The sequence below is a fragment of the Lycium ferocissimum genome, chromosome 4 (genome assembly GCF_029784015.1).
Source record: "Lycium ferocissimum isolate CSIRO_LF1 chromosome 4, AGI_CSIRO_Lferr_CH_V1, whole genome shotgun sequence".
Classification (NCBI taxonomy): domain Eukaryota; kingdom Viridiplantae; phylum Streptophyta; class Magnoliopsida; order Solanales; family Solanaceae; genus Lycium; species Lycium ferocissimum.
In genome coordinates, this window is record NC_081345.1 from 41,923,256 (window position 1) to 41,946,290 (window position 23,035).

The 23,035-nt window shown below is 35.6% G+C and overlaps 2 protein-coding genes across 5 annotated transcripts; both read left to right on the forward strand.

The window, feature by feature from the left end:
- The first annotated feature begins 2,303 nt into the window (after positions 1-2,303).
- Positions 2,304-17,328, forward strand: LOC132053034 (uncharacterized). 4 transcript variants are annotated; one of them, XM_059444832.1, is made up of 19 exons: positions 2,306-2,686; positions 3,044-3,633; positions 6,021-6,221; positions 6,884-6,967; positions 7,148-7,207; positions 7,337-7,381; positions 8,075-8,274; positions 8,369-8,866; positions 9,537-9,633; positions 9,733-9,927; positions 10,007-10,096; positions 10,508-10,570; positions 10,690-10,764; positions 11,368-11,418; positions 12,503-12,580; positions 13,026-13,160; positions 14,650-14,757; positions 14,854-14,919; positions 15,010-16,784. In XM_059444832.1, the coding sequence occupies exons 2-19, from the start codon at positions 3,280-3,282 to the stop codon at positions 15,010-15,012; spliced, it is 2,403 nt and encodes an 800-aa protein (XP_059300815.1). In that variant the 5' UTR covers positions 2,306-2,686; positions 3,044-3,279; the 3' UTR covers positions 15,013-16,784. The 4 variants fall into 4 exon arrangements, 3 of the variants coding, with proteins under 3 accessions (XP_059300815.1, XP_059300813.1, XP_059300814.1); XM_059444830.1 differs by lacking the exon at positions 15,010-16,784 and adding an exon at positions 16,791-17,328 and having other exon boundaries at positions 2,309-2,686; XR_009414058.1 differs by lacking the exon at positions 15,010-16,784 and having other exon boundaries at positions 2,304-2,686; positions 14,663-14,757.
- A 1,224-nt stretch (positions 17,329-18,552) lies between these two features.
- Positions 18,553-22,644, forward strand: LOC132053035 (subtilisin-like protease SBT1.2). The gene is made up of 4 exons (XM_059444834.1): positions 18,553-18,950; positions 19,604-20,290; positions 20,619-21,104; positions 21,621-22,644. The coding sequence occupies exons 1-4, from the start codon at positions 18,581-18,583 to the stop codon at positions 22,385-22,387; spliced, it is 2,310 nt and encodes a 769-aa protein (XP_059300817.1). The 5' UTR covers positions 18,553-18,580; the 3' UTR covers positions 22,388-22,644.
- Positions 22,645-23,035: the final 391 nt, after the last annotated feature.

The window sequence follows — 23,035 nt, forward strand, 5'->3', positions numbered from 1 at the left end:
TAATTTCATCAATCGAATCACTTTTCGCGAAATACAAGACATCTATAAGTAGTTATTTATTTGATATCACTAGAGGGGCGGGAACTGTCATTCTTACTCGACTCGGGGGATTCCATCCACAAATATAAAATTTATGGTTGACTTATATTCTATCACCATTTAGCTAGTGCATTTATTTTTGTTGTTGTTAGTCATATGTAAAGAACCAATATCAAAACTGGGCTAAATATGAAAGATCTTTTAGATGCACATATTCCTCCGGGTGAGGATTGGGGCGTGGACATAAGGGTCTTTTGAATTCACACACTTTAACGCTTGAATCAGCTAACATTAACGTATTCAATAAACTGTATTTGATTTGGGCATCCAATATTAGTAGCTTTGAGCTTTATATCGATCACATCAGTAGTTGTTAAAGCTCAAATATGTGAGCTGCTCATGCAAATCCTTCATTTTCAATCTGCACTTAACCGGCCTTTCCATATTTAATTAAGTAAATTTATGTCATAAACAAATCAATGTCTTAATTAAATGGAGGGCCAGTTACATATTTTATGAAAAATATTTATTTTATTTATATCAAGTCAATAGATGCATCATATGCATTTGTACATAGATCTTTAACATTTAATCATAATTATTAAATCGTCATAGTTAAAGAGCTAAGAAAAAAACATGTATTCTCACCCCATTAAACTCTTAACTATAGTAAATTAAAATAGTTTGACATAAACATTCGGTAAAGTAAGTATTTACCTTTATGCAATAACAATCTCAACGACTTACCTTTATGCAATGCTAAACGATCTCAATTGGTCATTTAACAATATTAACAATCTCATTCGGTATTTTAGACAAAAAAAAAATCATTCGGTATTATTTTGTGCTTCGTTCAGTTGCTTTTTATTTTAAAGCAGCCGATTAAAACAGGTTCGAGATACTGGGTAATACCTTCAACAAAGAAAATAGTGAAAATGACAAAAATGGCCCCTATATTTGGGGTAGGTTCAAAATAGTTTCTGAAATATGCTCTGAACAGTTTTGATCCCCGTCTAGGTCAAATATTTAACAAATTCTGTCTATTAGATTTAACGGGAACTCGGAAAAAAAAAAAAAAAGCGGAAACTTACATTTGGAGGTATCATTTTTCTTGTTTTAAATATTTTTGGTCTATTTATAGAGTATGTGTACAACTTGTTGAAGATTGAAAAAAATACCACATAGATGGTTAATCAGATGGGTCATCTCCTTATATGGACTTGGATAATCCTGCCCTCATGAGCTAGCTTTTGGAATTGAGTTAGGCCCAAGTTTCATGTCTTTACACAACTTTTTTATGAGCATTTTCTACTATGTTAATCTATTTATTAGTATCTAGCACAATCTCTTGTATCAGATTCTAGGATTTGATGAGAGTTTTCTAATTTTTATGATTTAATCATTTCTCTTTTCACAGTTCTCTTCAAATCTAACCGACAGAATTTGTTAAATCTCTGATGGAGATAAAAAATATCCACTTTTAATAAATTTAATGGACCAAACTTTTTAGAGCATACCTTATGAATTATTTTGAACACACACCAAATATAAGGATCATTTTCGTCATTTCTTCAAAATAATACCATGTGATAAAATTTTAAGCGGAAGTTACTCTCCAAAAAATTTACCATGATAAAAATTTGTGGTCCGGAATTGTAAACAGTATGAATAATAACGATAGTGACCTTCAAAATGAGAAACAATGTTCATTTTGCATGCTCCCCTCCACCGCTATTCTCAGCAACTTTCTCTCCTCCGTTCTCCGGCACCAGCGACAACCGTCCTTCGACCCACACCGGCACAATGCGGATAATCTGCCCATCCTAAAATAAGTGTCGCTTTAGGAATTCAAGATCAAAGTTGACAAGTGTTTTCAATTATGCCCTTAACATTATAAAAGTAATCCTCTTTAATATTGTTAAATTCTCAAAAAACCTCTAATAAATAGGAATAATTTAGTAAACTATATCTCGTAGTATTTTTTTTTTTTTTTTTAAATGATCATGAAAAGAGATAAAGTCACACTTCGGACGGAGTGACTATATGACAGGAGATAAAAAATGCTCCCCTTTGATAAATTTAAAGGACAAAACTGTTCAATACATACCTTATCTTTTTTCTTTTTTTTGATTTTCATTCGGTGTTCGGTACCCGCATTTGAGTCCGATTATATCGGAATTCGCGCCGCGTAGGCTCCAATTTGGGAGAGGCTCTCTATCAAATTTGTTTTCATATTCAGAACTTAAACTCGAAACCTCTAATTAAGGGAGAAGCAGCCCGCATCGCATCCCTCGATGCTTGAAAACATACCTTATCAATTATTTCGAACCTACCCCAAATATAAGGATGATTTTCGTCATTTCACAAAAATAATACCACGTGATAAAAATTTAAAAATTTACCATGGTAAAAATTTGTGGTCAGGAATTGTAAACAGTATGAATAATAACGGTGATCTTCAAAAATGAGAAAACAATGTCATAATTCTGCATGCTGCCCTCCACCGCTATTGTCGCCAACTTTCTCCCTTATCCACCGTTCTCCGGCGCCGGAAACCACCGTGATCCGCTGCACACCGCCACGACACAGATAATAACCACATCGTACAAATGCAAAAACCAACCATGATCAAATTTCTTCTTTATGGGTAATTAAAAATAATCACATATTTTTATTTTATTTTCTATTTCTTTTCCGACATGTTTTGTAGAACCCAAGATTCTTGCACTAAATCATAATGATTTAGCCCTTTTCAACGTACTTTGGTTTCTTTTTTCTTTTTATTATTTTTCATACTCGGTCGCCTTTTTTTTTTTTTTTTTTTTTTTTTTTTTTCCCACATTGTATTTAATTTGGGTGTTTCTCAGATTTTTTATTTGATTGAGTGGCTGTTTTTTCTTTTTTCTTTTTGTGAAAAAAAAGAATGATTTTTTCTGCAGCAATTTGGAGTTTAAATTACATGTACATTTGATTATGAATTTCTTCTCTTTATTCTGTATATCAGGATGCTCCACAGTTTGCTTAAAGTTTCAAGAACCAGTTTTTTAGTCAAATGGTAATGTTTAGTGAATAAAGATTCAAAATTTATTCAAATTGAGGAAGGATTTTTTATGGGTTGACTATCATTTTCAAGTATATGCATCTGGAAAAGGGCATTATTATCATGGTCTTGAATAATAATGGACAAAAATGAGATGTAAAATTGATGCAAATTGTTGAGTTGTTGTTATAAAGGAGAATATGAAAGAAGGAAACGGGCAAGAGGAATTGCCATCATCACCATATAGGGTATTACAACAAATCTCTGAAGAAGCAGTGAGAGTTGCTGGCGAAGCGTTACAAAATGTTTATTCTAGTAGTAGTTCAAAATTTGCTTCAAGTGGTGTTGTTGGACATAGAAGAAGTCGTAGCGAAATAGTGACTTCTTCTGTTCATAGAAGTGGTAGTAATTTCAATAAATGGAAGTCTCAAATGCAAAGGGCTTTGAAGAATTGGGGTTCTACTTCGCAGGAAGACAGCTCGTTTTTATCATTTAATCCTGAGGTTTTGGCTAATCAAAAGCGACAGTGGTATCAGCTTCACTCCAAAACCTCGGTATGCTAATGCTGCCTTCATATTGGAATCTTTACTGCTTGTAATTTTGTTTATGGCGTTTTTCGACATGAATATTCTAAAATAAATTGTATTTCCTGCTCTATTTTCTTGCTTGTGATTTAGCTTTTGGGCGTTTCCTTAACTTATTTTGGAAATTTAAGATGCTTTTTCATTGGACAACTTTTTTGGGGCAAGATGGAGAATAATGTGTTGAATCTTGACATAGAAAGTTCTATGTTCCTTTTTTTTGCCCTGCAGTTCCTTTTTCGGTTATAAAATTCATAATTCTCTAAATTGACGTGTTTGTTCAAGAAAAAATTACAAGATGATTTGAGTATATTTAAACTCACATATTTGAGACTTCATTTCTTAGCTTTAGGTGGAAAAGCTTGAGAGGGTAATATATAAATTAGTCTTGCTTTGACCTGTAGTGTTTAACATAGGAAGAGACTCCTGCGATTTTATTAAAGACGATTCTGAAAATTTTAGACAAGAAATAGTGGGATAAAGAAGAGATGCGCCATTTTGATAAATCAACTCAAATCACGAGGATAACTTTACTAATCTCCATATATTAGAGCAAGACAAAAACTTTAGCTTCACTTGTGAAAGTAGGCTCATAGAAATAAAAGATGCCATGTAGAATATTCCGGTTAATAAAGCCTGTGGCCTATAGAAGTTTGGAAGTACTGTACCTGGGAGGGGTTGGAATAGTATTGTCTTACAAGCTACTCAATGTTTATTAAGGAGTGGAAAAGTACCAAGCAAGTGGAGACGGATTACTTTAGATGCGATATATAAGAGCATAAGAGATACTCAAAGTAATGTGTACTCTCATACATTAAAAATTGAGAATCGTATGAAGGAATTTTGGAAAAGAATTGTAGTTTGTAGATCTAGAGACATTACAATAGTGATAGAGGCTCTGTTTGGATTTATGCCTCTTAGATTTACAAAAAAAATAAAAATAAATAAATAAATAAATAAAGCTCAACACATGATATTAATTACCTAGAGAAAGCGTATGATAAAGTGTTAAAAAATGTCCTTTGTTAGGTGGCTGGGGAGGAAAGAAACGCATACCAAATGTATAAATGATATGTTGGTAGGAGATAATGAGTTTCCAATAACCATGGTTATATTAGGGATCGTCCTTGTACCTGTACTTGTTTACTCTAGTTATAGATGATCTAAACAATAGTACATGATAAGGTGTATTGTATTTGCAAACGGTATTGTGCTAATTGACGAAACTGCTGAGGGATTCACTAAAAAACTTGAACTATGGAGAAGCACTTCATTGAGTAAGGGTATTAGGATAAACAAAAGTTAAAATGAGATTAGATGCGATTTCAATGCCTAAATAAAAATAATTCAGATATGAATGCTCAATGTTTTAGGAGAATAGTTTGATAAGATTGACTTAAAATAAGATAGTTGTAATAGGAGAGTTATACAGGAATATTACAATATGATAAGAAGATACCAAGAAGAATTCAAATTCCAGTCGAGGCAATAAGGTAGGTGATCTCTTCCCATTTGCAGCTCAACCTCAGCCTTGGTGCAGGTATTGAGCAGAATAGTCAAGGTGCGCAAGTTGACTCAGACATTGCCGTTATTGGAATGAAGTTCCATACAATGGTTGTAAGATCAACATTGTTATATGAGAGTGTGTCTTGGGCCTTTTTAGGTCAACATATCCACAAGATGAGTGTCATAGAAATGCGAATATCCTAATAGATGTATAATCTTATAAGATTAGACAAGATCAGAAATTATTAAGCTGACAGAAAGTGAAGTAGCACATATAGAGGATTAAATAAGAGAAGGTTGTTTGGGATGGTTTTCTTATGTTGGTGCACTGACACTAGGCCAACTATTTGTTAGGACTCCAGTTTATTTAGACGTTCTGTAGACCATCAGAAATTTTTAAAAACTTGAGGTGTTAGAGAACCTTAAATTATGAAGTAGTGGAATGAAATGGGCCCAAATAAAGTGAGATGGATATTGAGGTATTGGACCCCAACTACCTGACCTAAGTAGCTTGGGATTGAAGCGTATCTGTTATAGTTGGATCTGTATTTTTAAGGATTTTTTTTCCCCTCATTTGAAATGGGTTTTCTTAATTTTCCACTTTTATTAACTTAATCTGTTGGGACTTTGGGCAGTCATTTAAATTAGGAGTAAGCTTGTATACTTTGCACATATCATTTATGAACATTCCCCTCTAGGGAGTAGTAATAGTTATTGTGTGTGTGTGTGTGTATTTATATTCAGTAATTCTACCTAACTGTTTTGGGTTGAAACTAGCCTTCATCTCTGACATATTAGATTGCTCGTGAAATTCGGAGGATCATATTTTACAAACAAACAAAACTTATGTGCAGGATTATAAGAAATATAAGGAGCCCGACGCGCTTTTTGAGCACTTTGTTATCGTTGGTCTTCATCCAGATGCTAATCTTGAGGATGTCGAGGATGCATTTGCCAGGAGAAAGAAATGGGAAGTACAGTTAGAAACATCTGACATGGTGGATTTCAGAATGCTTTCAAATTGTGGTCCTTCAGTTCCATCTCTAGAACCTCAGGTTTGTCTACTTGCATAAATTTGCATATTTATGGTTTAGAAGTCAAATTCTGGTTATTAAACATGGGGCAGTTAACCAAGCAGAAATGTTCACACTTCTTGATTACCCTTTTGTTGAGCTTCTAGTTATGAGTTTCAATTCATACATATTGCTATAAGTTGGTGTTATGTTTAACAGTTTTTCATCATGGGCTTGACCATTAATATTCCAGTTATATTTTTTATTTCCTCAAAAATTATATTGAAGATCAGATTCTGTTCCTCTTTTTAAATTGAGAAAATGCTCTTTTTTTCTTTTATTACTATCAGGTTAAGAGTTGATGCTGTTTCTCTGATAAAAAAAGGCACATTTTCCTAATGTGATTAAGTGCACTGTCTTCTTATATCTGTAAAGTGTCCATTGCTTTTCTTCTTCTTATCATTTTCTTCCTCTTAGTTACGGTATCTTACTCTAAGTAACTCTCAAGCTGTTGTATGTTCTTGATCAAGACCGCAGTTCCATCATGATGAATGATGGGTGATCTTGATTAGTCGTAATTCTCGCTGCGTGTATGTATGTAAATATCCATTTTTGGCTCCAATAATTTACTTATATCTCAGTTATATGGTATGATTTGTTTTCTTGCTTTGGCATTATCCTCTTTTTTCTTTCCTCTCTTTCAGGTACTCTTCAAGTATCCTCCTGGAAAGAAGCTAGCCATGCGTTTGAAGGATTTGGCAGCATTTTGCTTTCCTGGAGGTGTTAAGGTGTAGTTTTTGCTGGTTTAATACTTTTCATCATCAGCGTATAACTTTTGAGGCATTCTACTTCTCAAAATTATCCGATACAATCGAATTAGTTTTCTCTCTTGCATACATTCTCTTGTTTTCTCACATCCGCAAAGAAAACGGGTTCTCTCTCATTTATATGTTTTCTTTGTAAACCAGGCACATGTGATGGAAAGGACACCATCATTTAGTGAATTAAATGAACTGGTCTATGGGCAGGTACAGTACAATAATTTTTTTAGATCCCGGTTGAAATTATAATGCTTGTTTGCACCATATCATATAATTATGCAGTAAGCATACAATTCTCTTCTTTATAGAAATAACTTATTTTTTCTTTATCTTCAGGAGCATTTAGGCAGAGATGACTCATCGTTCATATTTTCTCTTAAGGTAAGCCCAAAGAAATTTCTGAATACTTGACCTTTGATTTGGGATTAACACTTAGTTGATTGACTGGGGACTCTGGTGTTGTGCTCTTTTGTGCTTTATCAGTTGATAGATTGCCATATAGGTTGATACATCGGGCTCCTCATAGAGGAATCTTAGGCTATGCACAAATATAACTAGGTAAGTGATTATCTTACAAAGGAATACAGAATATACTACAGTATCCGATGGAATATTACAGTACTATGATTTGCTCACATAGTAACAGATGGTAAGGTTGCTAATTTTTCTATAGCTTGAGCCCAAGATCATTGCCACAGCTGGGGCCTTTTAAATAGAGTTTAGCAGATATTTGGATCAGAACAAAAAGGTAATAATGTAATTGAGGACCTCGGAGTGGTGCAGGGAGAAGTACTTTTTTGAAGACATCCTTATGTGTAAAGGGACTGTAAAACTAGCCACTGTTTGACCTGGTTTCCTTTGCTGTTTGTATTTCTTGCACAATATTTTTGATTTGGAGTTTTGTCGGAGATGACTTTCTCTATTTGCTGTATGTGGTGTACCTAATGTTATTTGTTAGCTTTTGATTTTTGCCTCTTTTTTTCCCCTTGTGTTTTATGTTTGGTTATCTGTCTGCCTGTTAGTTTATATTAGTTACTGCAAAATGTTGAAGTTACCCTATGTGCTTTTCATTAGGTGGCAGACAATGCTACCCTGTATGGTGTATGTTTACATGTACCAGAAATTGTTCAGAGACCACCTGCTATCTATGTTTCTTCATCACCCCTTTCGCAATCATCAATTGGTCGCAGTCGGTTTTTGGTTTCTGCACCTCGCTGTTATTGTCTTTTAACAAGAGTTCCTTTATTTGAATTGCACTACGAGATGTTGAACAGGTTAGCCCTAAATTTCTTTTCATCAGCTGGTATGGATAAATCTGGACATTGAATATTCTATGCCATTTACTATATTATATTCATTTGAATGCAGTGTAATTGCACAAGAGCGCCTGAATAGGATAACACATTTTGTTAGTGAAATAAATCTCACTGATTTTATCCCTGCTGCATCGAAAATGAACGATGCATCAAATGCAAGCGTCGATTCCTCTTACAGGGATGATGAAGCAGATTGGACAGCTTCTGCAATACCAGTTGACAGTGCAATTGCTCTTACTGCTGCTGCAGCTGGGATAATCGATGACGATGAGGTTCCCTCATCATCATCAAAGTGGGAAGTTTCTTCGCCTGTAAGTCTCACTGCCAGTGAGGCATCAGATCATAGTCAAACAAGAGGATTTGGTAAGGATGGGGGAAGGAACATCCACTATGTTGATGATTGTGTATCTGAAGCCTCAGAAGTTCGATCTGATAGTACTGAAAGGGTTTATGGAATTCAAGACAATTACCGAACCCCTGAGAGTGGGCCTTCTGTCTTCTCAAAAGTCCGTTCATTGGAGCGTCTTGGAAGCTTTGAATCCTTATTTAGGTGGTTTTTAATTTTCGTATTCTTTCTTCTATTACAAGGATAGTAGAGTTCATTAAATTTCTGGTACAAGGGGTGTATTCGGTAGGAAGGAGAATGTTTTCCATGGAAAATGCTTTTAAGAAAAATGTTTTCGAGGAAAATAACTGGGTTCCTTATATATTTTCTTGTGTTCAGTACTTAAGCAAAAAATATTACCCTAAAAGCATTTGTGAATACTATGGGAGGTGCAGGTGAGTCCTGGAGGTAGGGTGTGGGGTGATGGGGATAGGGGCTACAGGGGTGGGGGTGAAGATGTGGTGTGTTAGAGGGTGGGGAGGACACAATCAATGAAGAATGCCACTTGTGGACTTGTTTTCCCTACTTCCACTGGGGAAGTCATTGTCCTCAGTTTTAAGGTACTTGTTTTCCTAGAGAAATGTTTTCCAAAAATTTTGACCAACCGAACTTGAGAAAATTGGAAAACCATACCAAACACTCCTTAGGTGTCACTTATTTCTTGCCTGAATCGAGTCAGATCTTTTATTCGGTTTCCTTTCTTGTTGAATGGACCATTATTGTAGTCTTCTTGTTTCATCTTTGTTCATTATCCAGCTTATGCGAACCATAAACATTTCTCCTCATATTTTACCACTCAATCTAAATTAGTCAATAAGTTGTTTTCTTTTGGCAGTTCAGCAAGAAGTATGGCATCCGAGGAAGAGGATGATGACTTATTTTTCAGCAATGAAAAGGATGCCGGGTGTGAGATGATAATGGAGTGGGCTAGAGTCTGTATTCTCCTTCTCCACAGAGAGAAATTCATGTTAGTGTTTGACTCACCTATGAGTTCCCACCTCGTCTAATTGCTTTATTGGTCTCTTTTGTAGGAGAATAAGAATGATTTGCTGCAAATAGTTTGTAGTTATCATTCCTTGCCCCTTCCACCACGAGGAAGTAAGATCATTTTTCAGCCACTCGAACATCTGCAGGCTATTGAATACGAGAGAATTTCAGTTTCTGAGCTCGGAATTAGTGAGAAACATATGGGTACAAGAATGAATGATCCAGATGATGCTGCAAAGGTTAGATCATTTCTAATTCATTTTTTTGGAATTGAAATTCTTTTCTTGCTAAATGTGATCGAAGTTATTATTTTCTTAGGTAAATTTCCATTTAGCCGCTGCTGAGGAAGCTGTTGGACTATCTATATGGACAACCGCAACAATATGTCGTTCACTTTCAATTGAGACCGTAAGATTTTCCTGGCTCAATAGTTCTTAACTGTAAGATTTGTGTACTATGCTATGTTCACATGGCTCCCCATCTTTAATGTATGCAAAAGCGTACACAAGCACGTTTCCTGTTTCTTACGGGAAAAATCACAAACAGGAAAAGAGAATGGCATTTGTCTCTTTTAACATCTCCATCTTTTTAAATAAGTTCCGTGTTATATAGATAGTTGGGCTAATGAGATGGAGGAATGTGGTTGAGCCATTTTGATGCTTTCTACATGTTTTTGGATGCCATCTTGGTGTAATATCAATAAAAAACTTTATATTCTGGTCACATTTAATCTTTCTGCACTTCTTAAATTTCACTGCAAATGATTGTGAACTTCAAATGATATTCATTATTCAGTTTGAAAAGTAATTCTTCTTTCAGGTATTGGCCTTAATCACTGGTGTGCTTCTCGAAAAACAAGTGGTTATTATGTGCCCCAATTTGGTAATTTGTGTTTTATCTTGCAATCCATATGCTTTTGGTATTTCTTGAGTTTCCTGAACATTGCAAAATCTATGATACCTCAGAGCCTTATTCATTTTCTTAATTTGCAACAAGTACAGGGTGTTCTATCTGCTGTGGTGCTGTCTCTGATCCCCATTATTCGTCCATTTCAATGGCAGAGTTTATTCTTACCTGTACGTTCTGTAACATAACTATTACTTCTCAGCCTCGTAATTTAATGTCTATAATCTTTGTTGATATTTACTTTGCTGTTAAATCATTAATGATCATGGAAGGAAAGAGTTGTCTACGACTGTCATAAAGTTGATTATTTTCACATGCTTTTTTTTCCTTTCATGTATGACGCCTTTTGTGTACGTTTTTCCCATCTCTATGCTTTCACAAAAAGATTTTACTATCTTAAATCTGAAGAAAAAAATATCAAATCCAAAATCTTATTGTATGAAACAAGGGACAAGTTTCCAAATACTATTATGATAGTTAGATTCAGCCTTCCATATGTTTGATTGTACAGTGTAAATTTACTAAAATTTTATTCAAATATCAGCATTCAAAAGAAAATCTCTTAAAGTCTGTTATTATCAGGTACGATAATTACTAATATTGGAATTGTAAAGACTTTACTGCTATTATTGTTCGTGGGTGAAAAATTATATATACATGTCTCTGTGTGTGTGTGTGTGTGTCTTTACAAATCTGTACTCACATTCGTACATCCTATTTTTCTTCTTCTCCTCAAGTGACAATCATCAATTGACTTTGTTCTTTAATTTCAGATTTTGCCTGGGAAGATGCTTGATTTCCTTGATGCTCCCGTACCTTTCATTGTGAGTTTTTTTTTTGTCCTCATCCTTTTACTTCGTGAAGTTCTGCTACAGTTTCATTGCAATCTTTAGATTGTCTAGCTATAACTTATGCTATATATTTGGTTGGTGAATTGTACCTTCTATCGTCCTAGATGAGTCAATTAAGTGCCTGAAGCAGTCAAATGAATATGTGTTCTCTTTTCTCTTCTTATTTTAGTATCTGTTTGACATCCGCATCGATGTTCAATCATACATACGTGTTCACAGAGCACTGGATGCTAATTGACAGTTCCAGTGGGACTGCGTAAAGTGAGAAGTCTGAGAGTAGTTCTGTGGCGTGCCTACTGTCCATGTAAGATAATGTGAGATCCTTTAATTTTTAGGTGGACTAGCTGATATCTCCTTCCAAATAATGTGGTTTAAAAAAGGGAAAAGTTGGTTAGGCATCCCTCTATTATTTATCAGTGGGATTAGGAACTATTATTTCTTAGAGTTGCCCAAGAGGGGCTGAGGAAAGAACTGAAGGGCTAGAAGATGGGAAATGGTAATTTAGTTTCAAGACCTACAAATACTTGCATGCATGAGTGTGACAATGGAAGATGAAGTCAACCTTATTTGATGCATGGAACGTGTCAAGCCAGTCAAGACTAGTGAAACCGCTGCACCGTGGAAGAATTATAGTTTTCACATTGTTAAGAAAGCAGACCTTGAGCATAACTCAAGCCTAATACAGCTCACCCTCAACCATAATGGGACACATTAACACGCATAACTGCACGAACTCATTGTATTCTCCTAGCAGTAGCTAGTTTGATATGGTTTGCCTTGGCTTCTTCAAAACTGAGCTATTCAGCAAGTTAAATAGCCTTGAAGCGGCAGCTAGTCCAGGACACCAACAAGGTTGAAAGCCAACCGTTGAGTTTTGTGGTATCTGAGAGTGCCATCTTTTAGTCGTCTTCTTTTTGTTTCCGTTATCTATTTTTGTAAGTAATATATTGGTGTCAATAAATTCGGCCTACCTTAGGATTTCTGTTTTGTACTCGGAGGAAAAACTGCAAATCATATTCTCAATTTCACTGTCTTCTTTTTGACCAATGATTGGCAGGTTGGCCTGCAGCACAAACCAACTGATTTGAAGATGAAAAGCGCTAATCTTGTCCGTGTTAATGTAACCAAAGATCAGGTTAGTTGATTGTAGTTATATTTCATGATAGTATTCAGTTTATCTGAAGTGGTGGTCCCCGTAGAACTATCTCACTGAATGCTGCATATTTTCTCTCTAGAACTCTGTCCCCCACGAAATATTTTCTTCTTTCTCCTTTTTATAAGTCTAGACCCGTGCTACTATTTTTCGTCTTTAGTAACAATTTCTAAATAATTATATTGACAGAAGTTCATCGGTTGATAAAATCCATAGTATTGGCGTCGGATATGAAGATGCTTTGTATTTTTCTTAGCTTGTGCTTTCCTAGAGCATATATTTTCTTCTCAATATTTCTGGATGCTGTTTAACGTATTGATACTGATATCATGGGATTTATGCTAGGAGATGGGTCTGTGTATTGCTGGAACTTGGTTGTCTTAGCTTTCAAAATTTTCATCTTGTTATTGTTTTGTTGGAGCTGCAGATAAAATCTTGTTACTTGCCTCTACTTCCTCAACGTAAGGAGCTTCTATCAGAACTACGGCCAATCCATGCCAAATTGTCACGTGAAGACTCTGTTGCTCAACGACGCCCTATATACAGATGCAGTGAAGTGCAGGTATCTATCATTATTTAACTTCTTTTAATTTAGTGCTTAGCCTGAGGTTTGAATGCCCTGGAAAATTATCCTGTAATGTCACTGTCGAGCCATTAACTTTTTTTTTTTAAGTGTTCCAAATTTTAGTATACTTTATAGCATATCACTTTTTGCTGTAATTTGAAGTAGATTGTTTTCGCGTCCTGGATGATCATTTTAGAAAGCGGTTTGACCTGCTTACTCCTTTTTTTATTAATAAAAAGAAGCACAAAGTTAGTACTGGAATTTTCTGTACAGTGAGCAAAAACCAGTGGCGGACCCAGGATTTTGAGTTCGGGGGTGCTCTATCCCAAGATTTTGAGTTCGGGGGTGCTCTATTAACTATTTATATCTGTTTCCTTTATATTTTTTATCTGTTTCCTTTATATTTTTTATCTGTTTCCTTTATATTTTCTATACAGTTATACACTCCGTGACTGAGTTTAATGGGTGCTGGAGCACCCAATTTTTGTTAATGGGTCCGCCCCTGGCAAAAACGCCCAAAATATGATACTCTTCTAATCCTAGAGAGCCTCATTTACATGATCCTTATTACACCAAAAGCAAAATAACATAATACACTTTAACCTGCTTGTTAGAATCCTTGTGAATATTCTAGAATTAATGTACAATCTAAGGCTCTAGCCAAACGACTGATTTACAGAAGGCTAAAGGGCAACCAGGGACAACAAGAACATTATTCCAGAATTAAGGAAGGTAAAGTATTGGCTTGACCGACTCATTGTGGTAGGAAGCGCCTGATTCCATGACCCAGGGGCCAAGTGTGGTGGAATGAATTATTCAAAAATTTAGTCTATGAAACACGGGCTCTTGGACCCGTAATAGATATTTACTTATGGTTCCTGGTAGTTCTTCTTCAAGTTCAAAATATTTTGCAGAAAGGCCAATGACCTTTTGAAAAGCTGATGCAGTTGCAAAGAAATGTTACTCCAACATTATTAGAATTCTTATTTTTGAATAAATGGATCTTAACCAGCCAGCCACACATTTAGCTTTATCTTCCATCTTCACTTGCACCTTTACAAGCAACAACAGCATCATACCCAGTGTAATCCCACAAGTGGGGTTTGGGGGGGGGGGGTAAGATGTACACAGACCCACCTCAACCTTCATGGGGTAGAGAGGTTGTTTCCGATAGACCCTGCACCTTTACAAGCCTTAGTATGAATTAAGATGTTGTATATCATGATGATAGCAATCCTTTCACTATGTACAGCCCACGTTTTTTTTTTACCTTTTCTTTGGTCACGTAAACTAAAAAGGTTCTTTATACAGCCTCAAAAAATGTTTTACGATCAGGTAAAAATTTAATGAAAAAAGGTTTTATGTAAGCCTAGTTTAGATATTGTACAAATGGTGCTTGTGGCATAGCTGCCTTTTCTAAATTGTTTTAATTCTTCGGCTTTTCTCCTTTTATGTTTTTTGGTGTTAAATTATGACTAATCCGCAGACTGAAGCTGCAGCACAATTCTTGACTGTTATGCGGCGCTATTTGGAGTCTCTTTGTTCGGATTTGAGGTCTCATACAATAACTAGTGTGCAATCAAACAGTGACCGGGTATGACGGGTTTCCAATTGACCCCACATATCTTTTGGTAGGTTGATCTGGAAACGAGTAGTCTGAGTCCATTAAGTTTCTCCTATTATTTTTCAGGTTTCGATACTGCTAAAGGATAGCTTTATTGATTCTTTTCCTGGTAGGGATCAACCTTTTGTGAAGGTAAATCAATTTCTCTGTTATCTGTAAGTGGTAGTTATTTAATTGGCTTTTCATTTACACTTCGCCTGCTCAACCTTTTCTCATTTGTAGTGAAGTGGACTTCCCTAGGCTTAACTTTTTTCAAGAATGACCAACATCACTTCCGTTGGGTATATATTCTAAGTTAGTTCTATACTGTAATTGGTTCTAATCTGTAATTGAACCAAGTTCAGAGAGATAAAAAAATTATTGTTCGAGAGAAAAACATCTTGGATAAGATGCCAGCAAACTTGGTGTAAGAACAAGGACATTTTTTTTCCATGCCATGCATATTACATTCCATACACAAGGAGGAGTGACCTAAGCTAATTTCAATTTGGTCCATATGTATTATGCTTTTTGATCGTAACTCGTAAGGCCATTGTTGGGTTAGTGTTCAATAATCCTCTTCTTCCCCAGCAAGTCTTCCTTGAGTCAGATTATTAGTTCATCAATGCAATGTCGCTGATGGGCAGGGTCGGAGCTAGGTTGGGGTGAGGGGGTTACCCCTTCGCCGGAAAATTACACTGTATATGTCAGGTCTAATTTGGGTTTCGGGAATATATACTCTGTAATGAACCTCCTTGACACAGTTGAGAAACTTGGCTCGGTGGTTAAGGGGGTTCAATATTGCCTCAACGTTGCAGGGTCGAATCTCACCCGCTGCGCTTGCTGCATGCTTTCCCCTATTTTTAGCTTTGTACACTTTCAACCTTTCAGGTATACTGTTATCTAGGGAAAGACCCAAAATAGTCCTTTATATTTGGACTCTCACTCCAAACGGTCCCTATTATTTGAGGTGGAGTACTAATAATCCTTCATCTTTCAAATAATGGAGCACATTTAGTCCTAACTAACTGATTATATCTATATTCTCCGGAACAAAAAACTAATTGCTACCACACACCATGGGGACACTTGGATATTTTGAAGGGGTGACTGCAAAAAGCCTCTAGTATTTTTTGCCTTACTCTAATCAGATATGGTTTTGGCATTGTAATTTATTTGTGTTTTTGTTAAATCTGATTAGCATTGCATCTCGCCATTATTCAGTCATCTCAATTCTTTTATCATGCGAATATGCCCCAAAACCAAATGATCAATAAAAAACGGAGTTCTCCCCGAGTACAGACTTTGGGGTTGTAGGAGACCTAAGTTAGAGAATTAAGTAATTCGTATAAGCATTCAGATATATTACTCCCCCTTTTGAATTTACTTGAGTCGAGGGTTTATCTGAAACCTCTCCACTGAGTATGTATTATAATATTAGTAATTCAATGCTTACACCTTTTTTAAGAACCTTGACTACTTTCAAAGTAATATATGATTGAAGGGGGACACTTTCATAAGGAAAAAAAAAAAAAAAACTTTAAAGTAAAGTAAAGTAAAACACTACAAAGTGAAAGGGAAAAAAACACAAATTTTTTAAAGAAGTGGTCGATGAGCAGGGCATAAGTACGAAGAAATGTTAAACAGAGCATGAGAAGGCGGGTTAAAATTTAGTGGGTTGAAGTTAGTTTTGCCTTCGCCGCTCCGCTTCATTTTTCCATCTTGTAATTTTCGCGTGTCTACTTTATCACATTTTGAACCCCCTTGATAAAAATCCTGCCTCCGACACTGCTGATGGGTCCGTGTTTTTCGTGGGGTGCGGGTGGGGGGTGTTGCACTAGTCACATTAACAGATCTATCACTCGGGGCACAAAATCAGACTTCAATATGTAGAATAATTTCTAATAATCATCTGTTTCACATTCTTGTGATAATCTCTAGCCTTTTCCATGATACGTAGTTCATCTTTTTTCGTTTAGGCTCATGTATGATCTCATTGATATATTCTCTTCTTTGTTATGCAGCTTTTTGTGGATACACAACTTTTTACCGTTTTGTCAGATGCTCGTCTTTCAAGCTACGAGAACGAGTAGTATATTAGCAAAAAACACGTTCTTGAGGACATGGGCACATTATTGAACTAACTTTTTGCCGTTGTATGTTATGGTATACAAATGCTGTAGCATAGGAAGGCACTGTGCACGGGCTGAAAGGAGCAACTTTATTCAGGCATGATTATGATAACATTGACAGTTCTTTCCTCCAAATTTTGAATGTACCGATAGATACTATCATAGGAAAAGAACTTGTGATCTGAATAGATCGATGAAAGTGGATTTTTTAATGGAATGATCGGAAAAGTGAGAAAAATAGCCTAGAAGAAGATCATCCCCACCTTTTTTGTGGGATTGATAGTATTAAGGCTGGTAACTTAAAATGACTTGAAAATGTGTAATTGTAATTAGTTGTCATCATTTAGCAAGAGCTGCCACTTTATACAGAATTCCTATGTTATATTCTTGAACTTGGTTATTTATTCATCTCCACGTTTTGGTCCTCCTATATGTGATCGTTTTTTACTTCTATTGTGTAGATGTACAGTAGATCACGTATTTTAACTTTGATTTCCTCCTAGCAAATACTAGCATAGCTCAGAGCAAACGACCTGAAGGCTATAAAAGGATTACACAGTACAGTCATGATAGTTAAAATAATTTTATACATTATTTGAATTTACCAATTATAACATATTATTATTATTCTATTTTCTAGGTTAGTATTATGCTTGTTATGAATTGTTACCTATTATGGTCAACTTACCAATTTGTATAAAATAATCATTTACCAATAACTGATAGTCCAAAAGTGTTGTAAACTTAAATTCAAAAGGAAATTAAATACACACTCGCAATTTTGCTGACGTTATCAGTATATTGTAACCTGATATAGTATGTTACCCTCTTTCATTGTTCAGGTTACATTATTAATATTTAGGTAATTTCAATAATTTACATTCCAGCATAAAATTTTGCATTCACGTAGTCATAATTTTAATTTACATCTGCATAGTCAATTTTTTTTTTTTTTTTTTGCAACAATGATTATACACACGATATACAACATTATACACTTACTGTAGCATAAATGTATCAACCTTGTATAAAAGTATATAATAATGTATAAAATGGCCATTTCGGGTAAATACTTTCTCCAAATAGACATAGAGTGTTATTTTCATAATGAATATCTCTTTTTTTTGGTTAAATTAATTAGTTACATGTGATTACATATCGTGACTACATATCGTGTATCATAGCAAACACGTAGACAAAAGGAGCCTCAAAAAGCCAATTCCAATAATAGGAAGAAGCAGGGCGTGGCGTGACTCAATTCAATGCTGAAATGCACTAACAGCTTATAAGAAGCAATGACGAAGAGGAGCGTGTGCCTATAAAAAATTCACTAGTATTTAATTTTGTAAACATATGAACGTATTAAATTAACAGACATCTTCACGTTCTAAAAATTCTTTCTACTATATTTCAAAGTAAACCAAATAAAAAAAGAAAAATCCTAAAACCGGATGTTTGTAGCAAGAACAAATTCAAAGAGCTTGAGAATGGTACTGGACTTTTTGAAATCTTGATCAACACCTCGTGAAGAGGAGCTCTTAAATTTCACGAGTTTCTTCTTTTGTTTCACAAACATGTCTCTAAATTCCAATTTTGAATTATCTTTAACCCCTTTAAATACCCCTTCAAATTTTCCAACAAACATGCATTATTCCACTCCAGTTATAACTTACCATAATTCAATGGAACTCAATTTCCAATTCTATTTTCTTTGTTTCCTACTATGTTTTATTCCTCTGCTACAAGCTCAAAATTTGCAAACTTATATAGTACAATTACATCCACATGCATCAACAAGAACCCCTTTTAGTTCTAAACTTCAATGGCACCTTTCATTTCTTGAAAATTTCATTTCCTCAGGCGAAGACTCGAGTTCTCGCCTTTTGTACTCTTACCATTCTGCATTTGAAGGTTTTGCAGCTCTTTTATCTGAAAATGAGTTGAAGGCACTGAAGAAATCGAGTAATGTGTTATCCGTATTTCCAGAGAGGAAGCTTGAGATTCAGACAACTTACTCTTACAAGTTCTTAGGGCTTAGTCCTACAAGGGAAGGTATGTTAGATAGTTTGTATTACCTACATCTCATTTTATGTGAAGGTGGAGTCATCTCATTTTATGTGAAGGTGGAGTCAATGTGTTACTATATGGAGAGTCAAACAATTTTTTCTTTGATTACAATTTATTTAAGCTTTTTTTTAAAAAAAAAAATATTTTGAATCGTTAGCTATGTTGACTTGTAGTACTTTTAACGTATTTTCCAAATATGTTAAAAAAAAATGAAGAATATATACTCGGTTCGTAGTCCAAATTAAATGCTTTGACGCTCGTACTTGAAATCCTTTACATAAATTGGGACCGGGGGGTAATATATATAAAGCCGGATTGTTCCACACTTGAAGGAAAAAATGAGTGTGAAGGCTTTATTCGTTAAATGCTTGATATTTTCTATTTTATTTAAAACTTGAAATTTTAAGTTTCAAATTTAAAGGGACATGCTCGAAATAAGACGACTATACTGAATAGCCTTCTGTCAACTCTATTACTTCATGCATATGAGAGGTGTCTATGGATACGTTGTTGTATCCTGAATAGACTTGTGTGTGTTTCTCCAAACAGTATACAAATAATCTCTCTTTAAGGAAAGTTGTTTTTACGCTTCATAGCCTTTCTTTAATTCTGTCTTTATATTTTTTTTTCCAAACAAGGTACTTGGTTAAAGTCCGGATTTGGTCGAGGAGCGATCATTGGAGTTCTCGATACTGGAATTTGGCCGGAAAGTCCAAGTTTTGTTGATTATGGGATGCCTTCTATTCCAAAGAAATGGAAAGGTACCTGCCAAGAAGGACAAGAATTCAATTCTTCAAGTTGCAATCGCAAGCTTATTGGTGCTAGATATTTCCACATTGGGCACATGGTGGCAACAATGTCATCAATTTCACAAGATTTTATGGATGAATATATATCGCCTCGAGATTCTCAAGGCCATGGCACACATACAGCATCTACTGCAGGGGGGGCTCCGGTTCCAATGGCGAGTGTGCTTGGAAATGGAGCAGGGGAGGCTCGAGGGATGGCCCCCGGGTCCCACATCGCGATATACAAAGTTTGTTGGTCAAGTGGTTGTTATAGTTCTGATATTCTTGCAGCGATGGATGTAGCTATTAGAGATGGAGTAGACATATTGTCGCTTTCACTTGGTGGTTTCCCTGTTCCACTTTATGAGGATACTATTGCTATTGGCAGTTTTCGAGCTATGGAGCGTGGAATTTCAGTTATATGTGCTGCAGGAAATAATGGTCCGGTTCAAAGTTCAGTAGCAAATGAAGCTCCTTGGATATCCACTATTGGTGCTAGCTCGCTTGACAGGAAATTTCCAGCAATAATTCAGCTAGGTGATGTTACATTTTGTTTCTATATATAAATAAAGTATTGTTTAATGAGAAGTTGTTCTTTAAAATGATAATCTCTTTTAGGAAAGCGTTATTTAACATTTTTCAAGCCTAAATTAGTGGGATAACTACATTTATTGGGCATTCCAAAACATAATAGCTGGTAAATGTCTATGTTTTGTATATTAAGTATAAATGTACATACAATCTACATAAATATACATATAATATGCATACATATACATATAATATACATAATCCTTACATAGGTTTTGTATATTTTGGCTAGCACCCTAAGCTATTTGTGTCACTCATTCATATTTCTCAACAGGTAATGGCAAATATGTGTATGGAGAATCCTTGTACCCCGGGAAGCAAGTTCATAATTCTCGGAAAATTATTGAGCTTGTTTATCTCAAAGATGGAGATAATGGAAGTGAATTTTGCTTGAGAGGGTCTCTTCCGAGAGCCAAAGTCCAAGGAAAAATAGTTGTATGTGATCGTGCAGTTAATGGTAGAGCAGAGAAAGGACAAGTTGTTAAAGAATCAGGTGGTGTTGCCATGATCCTAGCAAATACAGCAGTAAATTTGGAGGAAGATTCCGTCGATGTCCACGTCCTTCCAGCAACATTGATTGGTTTCGACGAATCAATCCAGTTGCAAAGTTATATGAACTCAACGCGAAAACCAACAGCTCGAATCATATTTGGAGGAACAGTTATAGGAAAATCTAGTGCACCTGCTGTAGCACAATTTTCTTCAAGGGGTCCAAGTTTTACTGATCCTTCAATTCTCAAACCTGATCTGATTGCTCCTGGTCAGTTTTGTCTAACCCACAATTCTTTATTTAGATCATAGATATATATGTGAAAAGGAAGGGGAGCCTGCCCTTGAGCAACGATAAAGTTGACTCTGTGTCACAGGTTTGAGTTGTGGAATCAGACTCCTTAGGGTGCGACCCTTCTCCGGACCCTGCGTGAAATGGGATGCTCTGTGCACCACGCTACCCTTTTTATATATATATTGTGAAAAACTCTACTCCCTCCATCCAATGTTTGACTGGCACGGAACTTAAGAGAGAAGGGAAAGACTTTTGAAACTTATATCTAAAGTAAGCCATAAAATTTTCTAAGGTTATAAATCATCTCATTAAGGGTAAAATGGGCTAAAGTTACATTGTTACTTACTAATTATAGAAAGACATGATTCTTTTTTTGACTGAAAAAATGAAAGAGTGTCACATAAATTGAGACAGAGTAATAATTAGTGTAATGTTATGCTTTGAACCTATATCTTCAAAAAACTCAAAATCTTGGATTCGTCTCTACTCCAGGTGTCAACATTATCGCTGCTTGGCCGCAAAATTTAGGCCCTAGTGGCCTGCCTGAGGATTCAAGAAGAGTAAACTTCACTGTCTTATCAGGAACTTCAATGGCTTGTCCTCATGTTAGTGGAATTGCAGCACTACTCCATTCAATTCATCCTAAATGGTCACCAGCTGCAATCAAATCCGCGCTAATGACGACTGCAGATACAACGAACCACCGAGGAAAACCAATCATGGATGGCGACACACCAGCTGGACTTTTTGCAATCGGAGCAGGACATGTAAATCCTGGAAGATCCGATGATCCTGGATTGATATATGACATTACTGCAAATGACTATATTACTCACCTTTGCACTCTTGGTTACAAATACTCAGAAATCTTTAGTATTACTCACAAGAACGTTAGCTGCCACGACGTTTTGCAGAAAAACAGGGGTTTTAGCCTTAATTACCCCTCTATTTCAGTAATCTTTAAGTCAGGAAAAACAAGAAATATGATCACAAGAAGAGTGACAAATGTAGGGGTTCCTAATTCGGTTTATTCAGCTGAAATTGTGGCACCAGAAGGAGTTAAAGTGAGAGTTAAACCGCGACGTCTGATATTTAAGCGTGCAAATCAAAGTTTAAGTTACAGAGTTTGGTTTATATCAAGGAAGAGTATTGGGACTCAAAGGAGAGGCATTGCAGAAGGGCAATTGATGTGGATCAACTCAAGAAATAAAGACCAGAAAGTTAGAAGTCCTATTTCAGTTGCATGGGCATCAAAGTAGTGAAGGCTGTGGGCCTGTGGCTATTTTTATAAACATGGAAAATAGGCAAGTTATCTATGTTAACATACACTGATAGTATAAAAGTTCTTTATATTGTCAGAGTATGTAAGTTAATTCTATTACTATATTGTAGTAGTACCATAGTTTCATTGTCTTAGTTCTAAACATTAAATTAGGATTCTATTACTATATTGTAATAGCACCAATGTTTCATTGTCTTAGTTCGAAACATTTAATTAGGATTTACAAATCATAAACTTAGCATGAAACTGATTTACCCAGTAGATTGTTTCTTTAAACTGCGAAAGGTTGTGCTTGGTGGTAAGTACTCTTCTACTCTTAGCTAAAGGTCTCAAACTCGAGCCCTGAGAATAGAGTATCTTTAATAGGGAGCGTTTTATCCCAAAGCAGGATTTTCCCATGCGGATCCAAATTAGTGGGACCCGAAAGCGAGTACCAGGTACCAGGTGAAAAATAAAAAAGAAGATAATTAAAATGTTTTATATACTCACCAACTTCTCATATAAGCTTTCAAGTCACTTGTGAGAATCTCTCTTTCAGTTTTAATCAAGTTTTTAGAATTTTGCGTAGCGTTAATCATCTGGAACAAAGGGCATAAAAGCAGGTTAATCATCGGACCACAAGGGG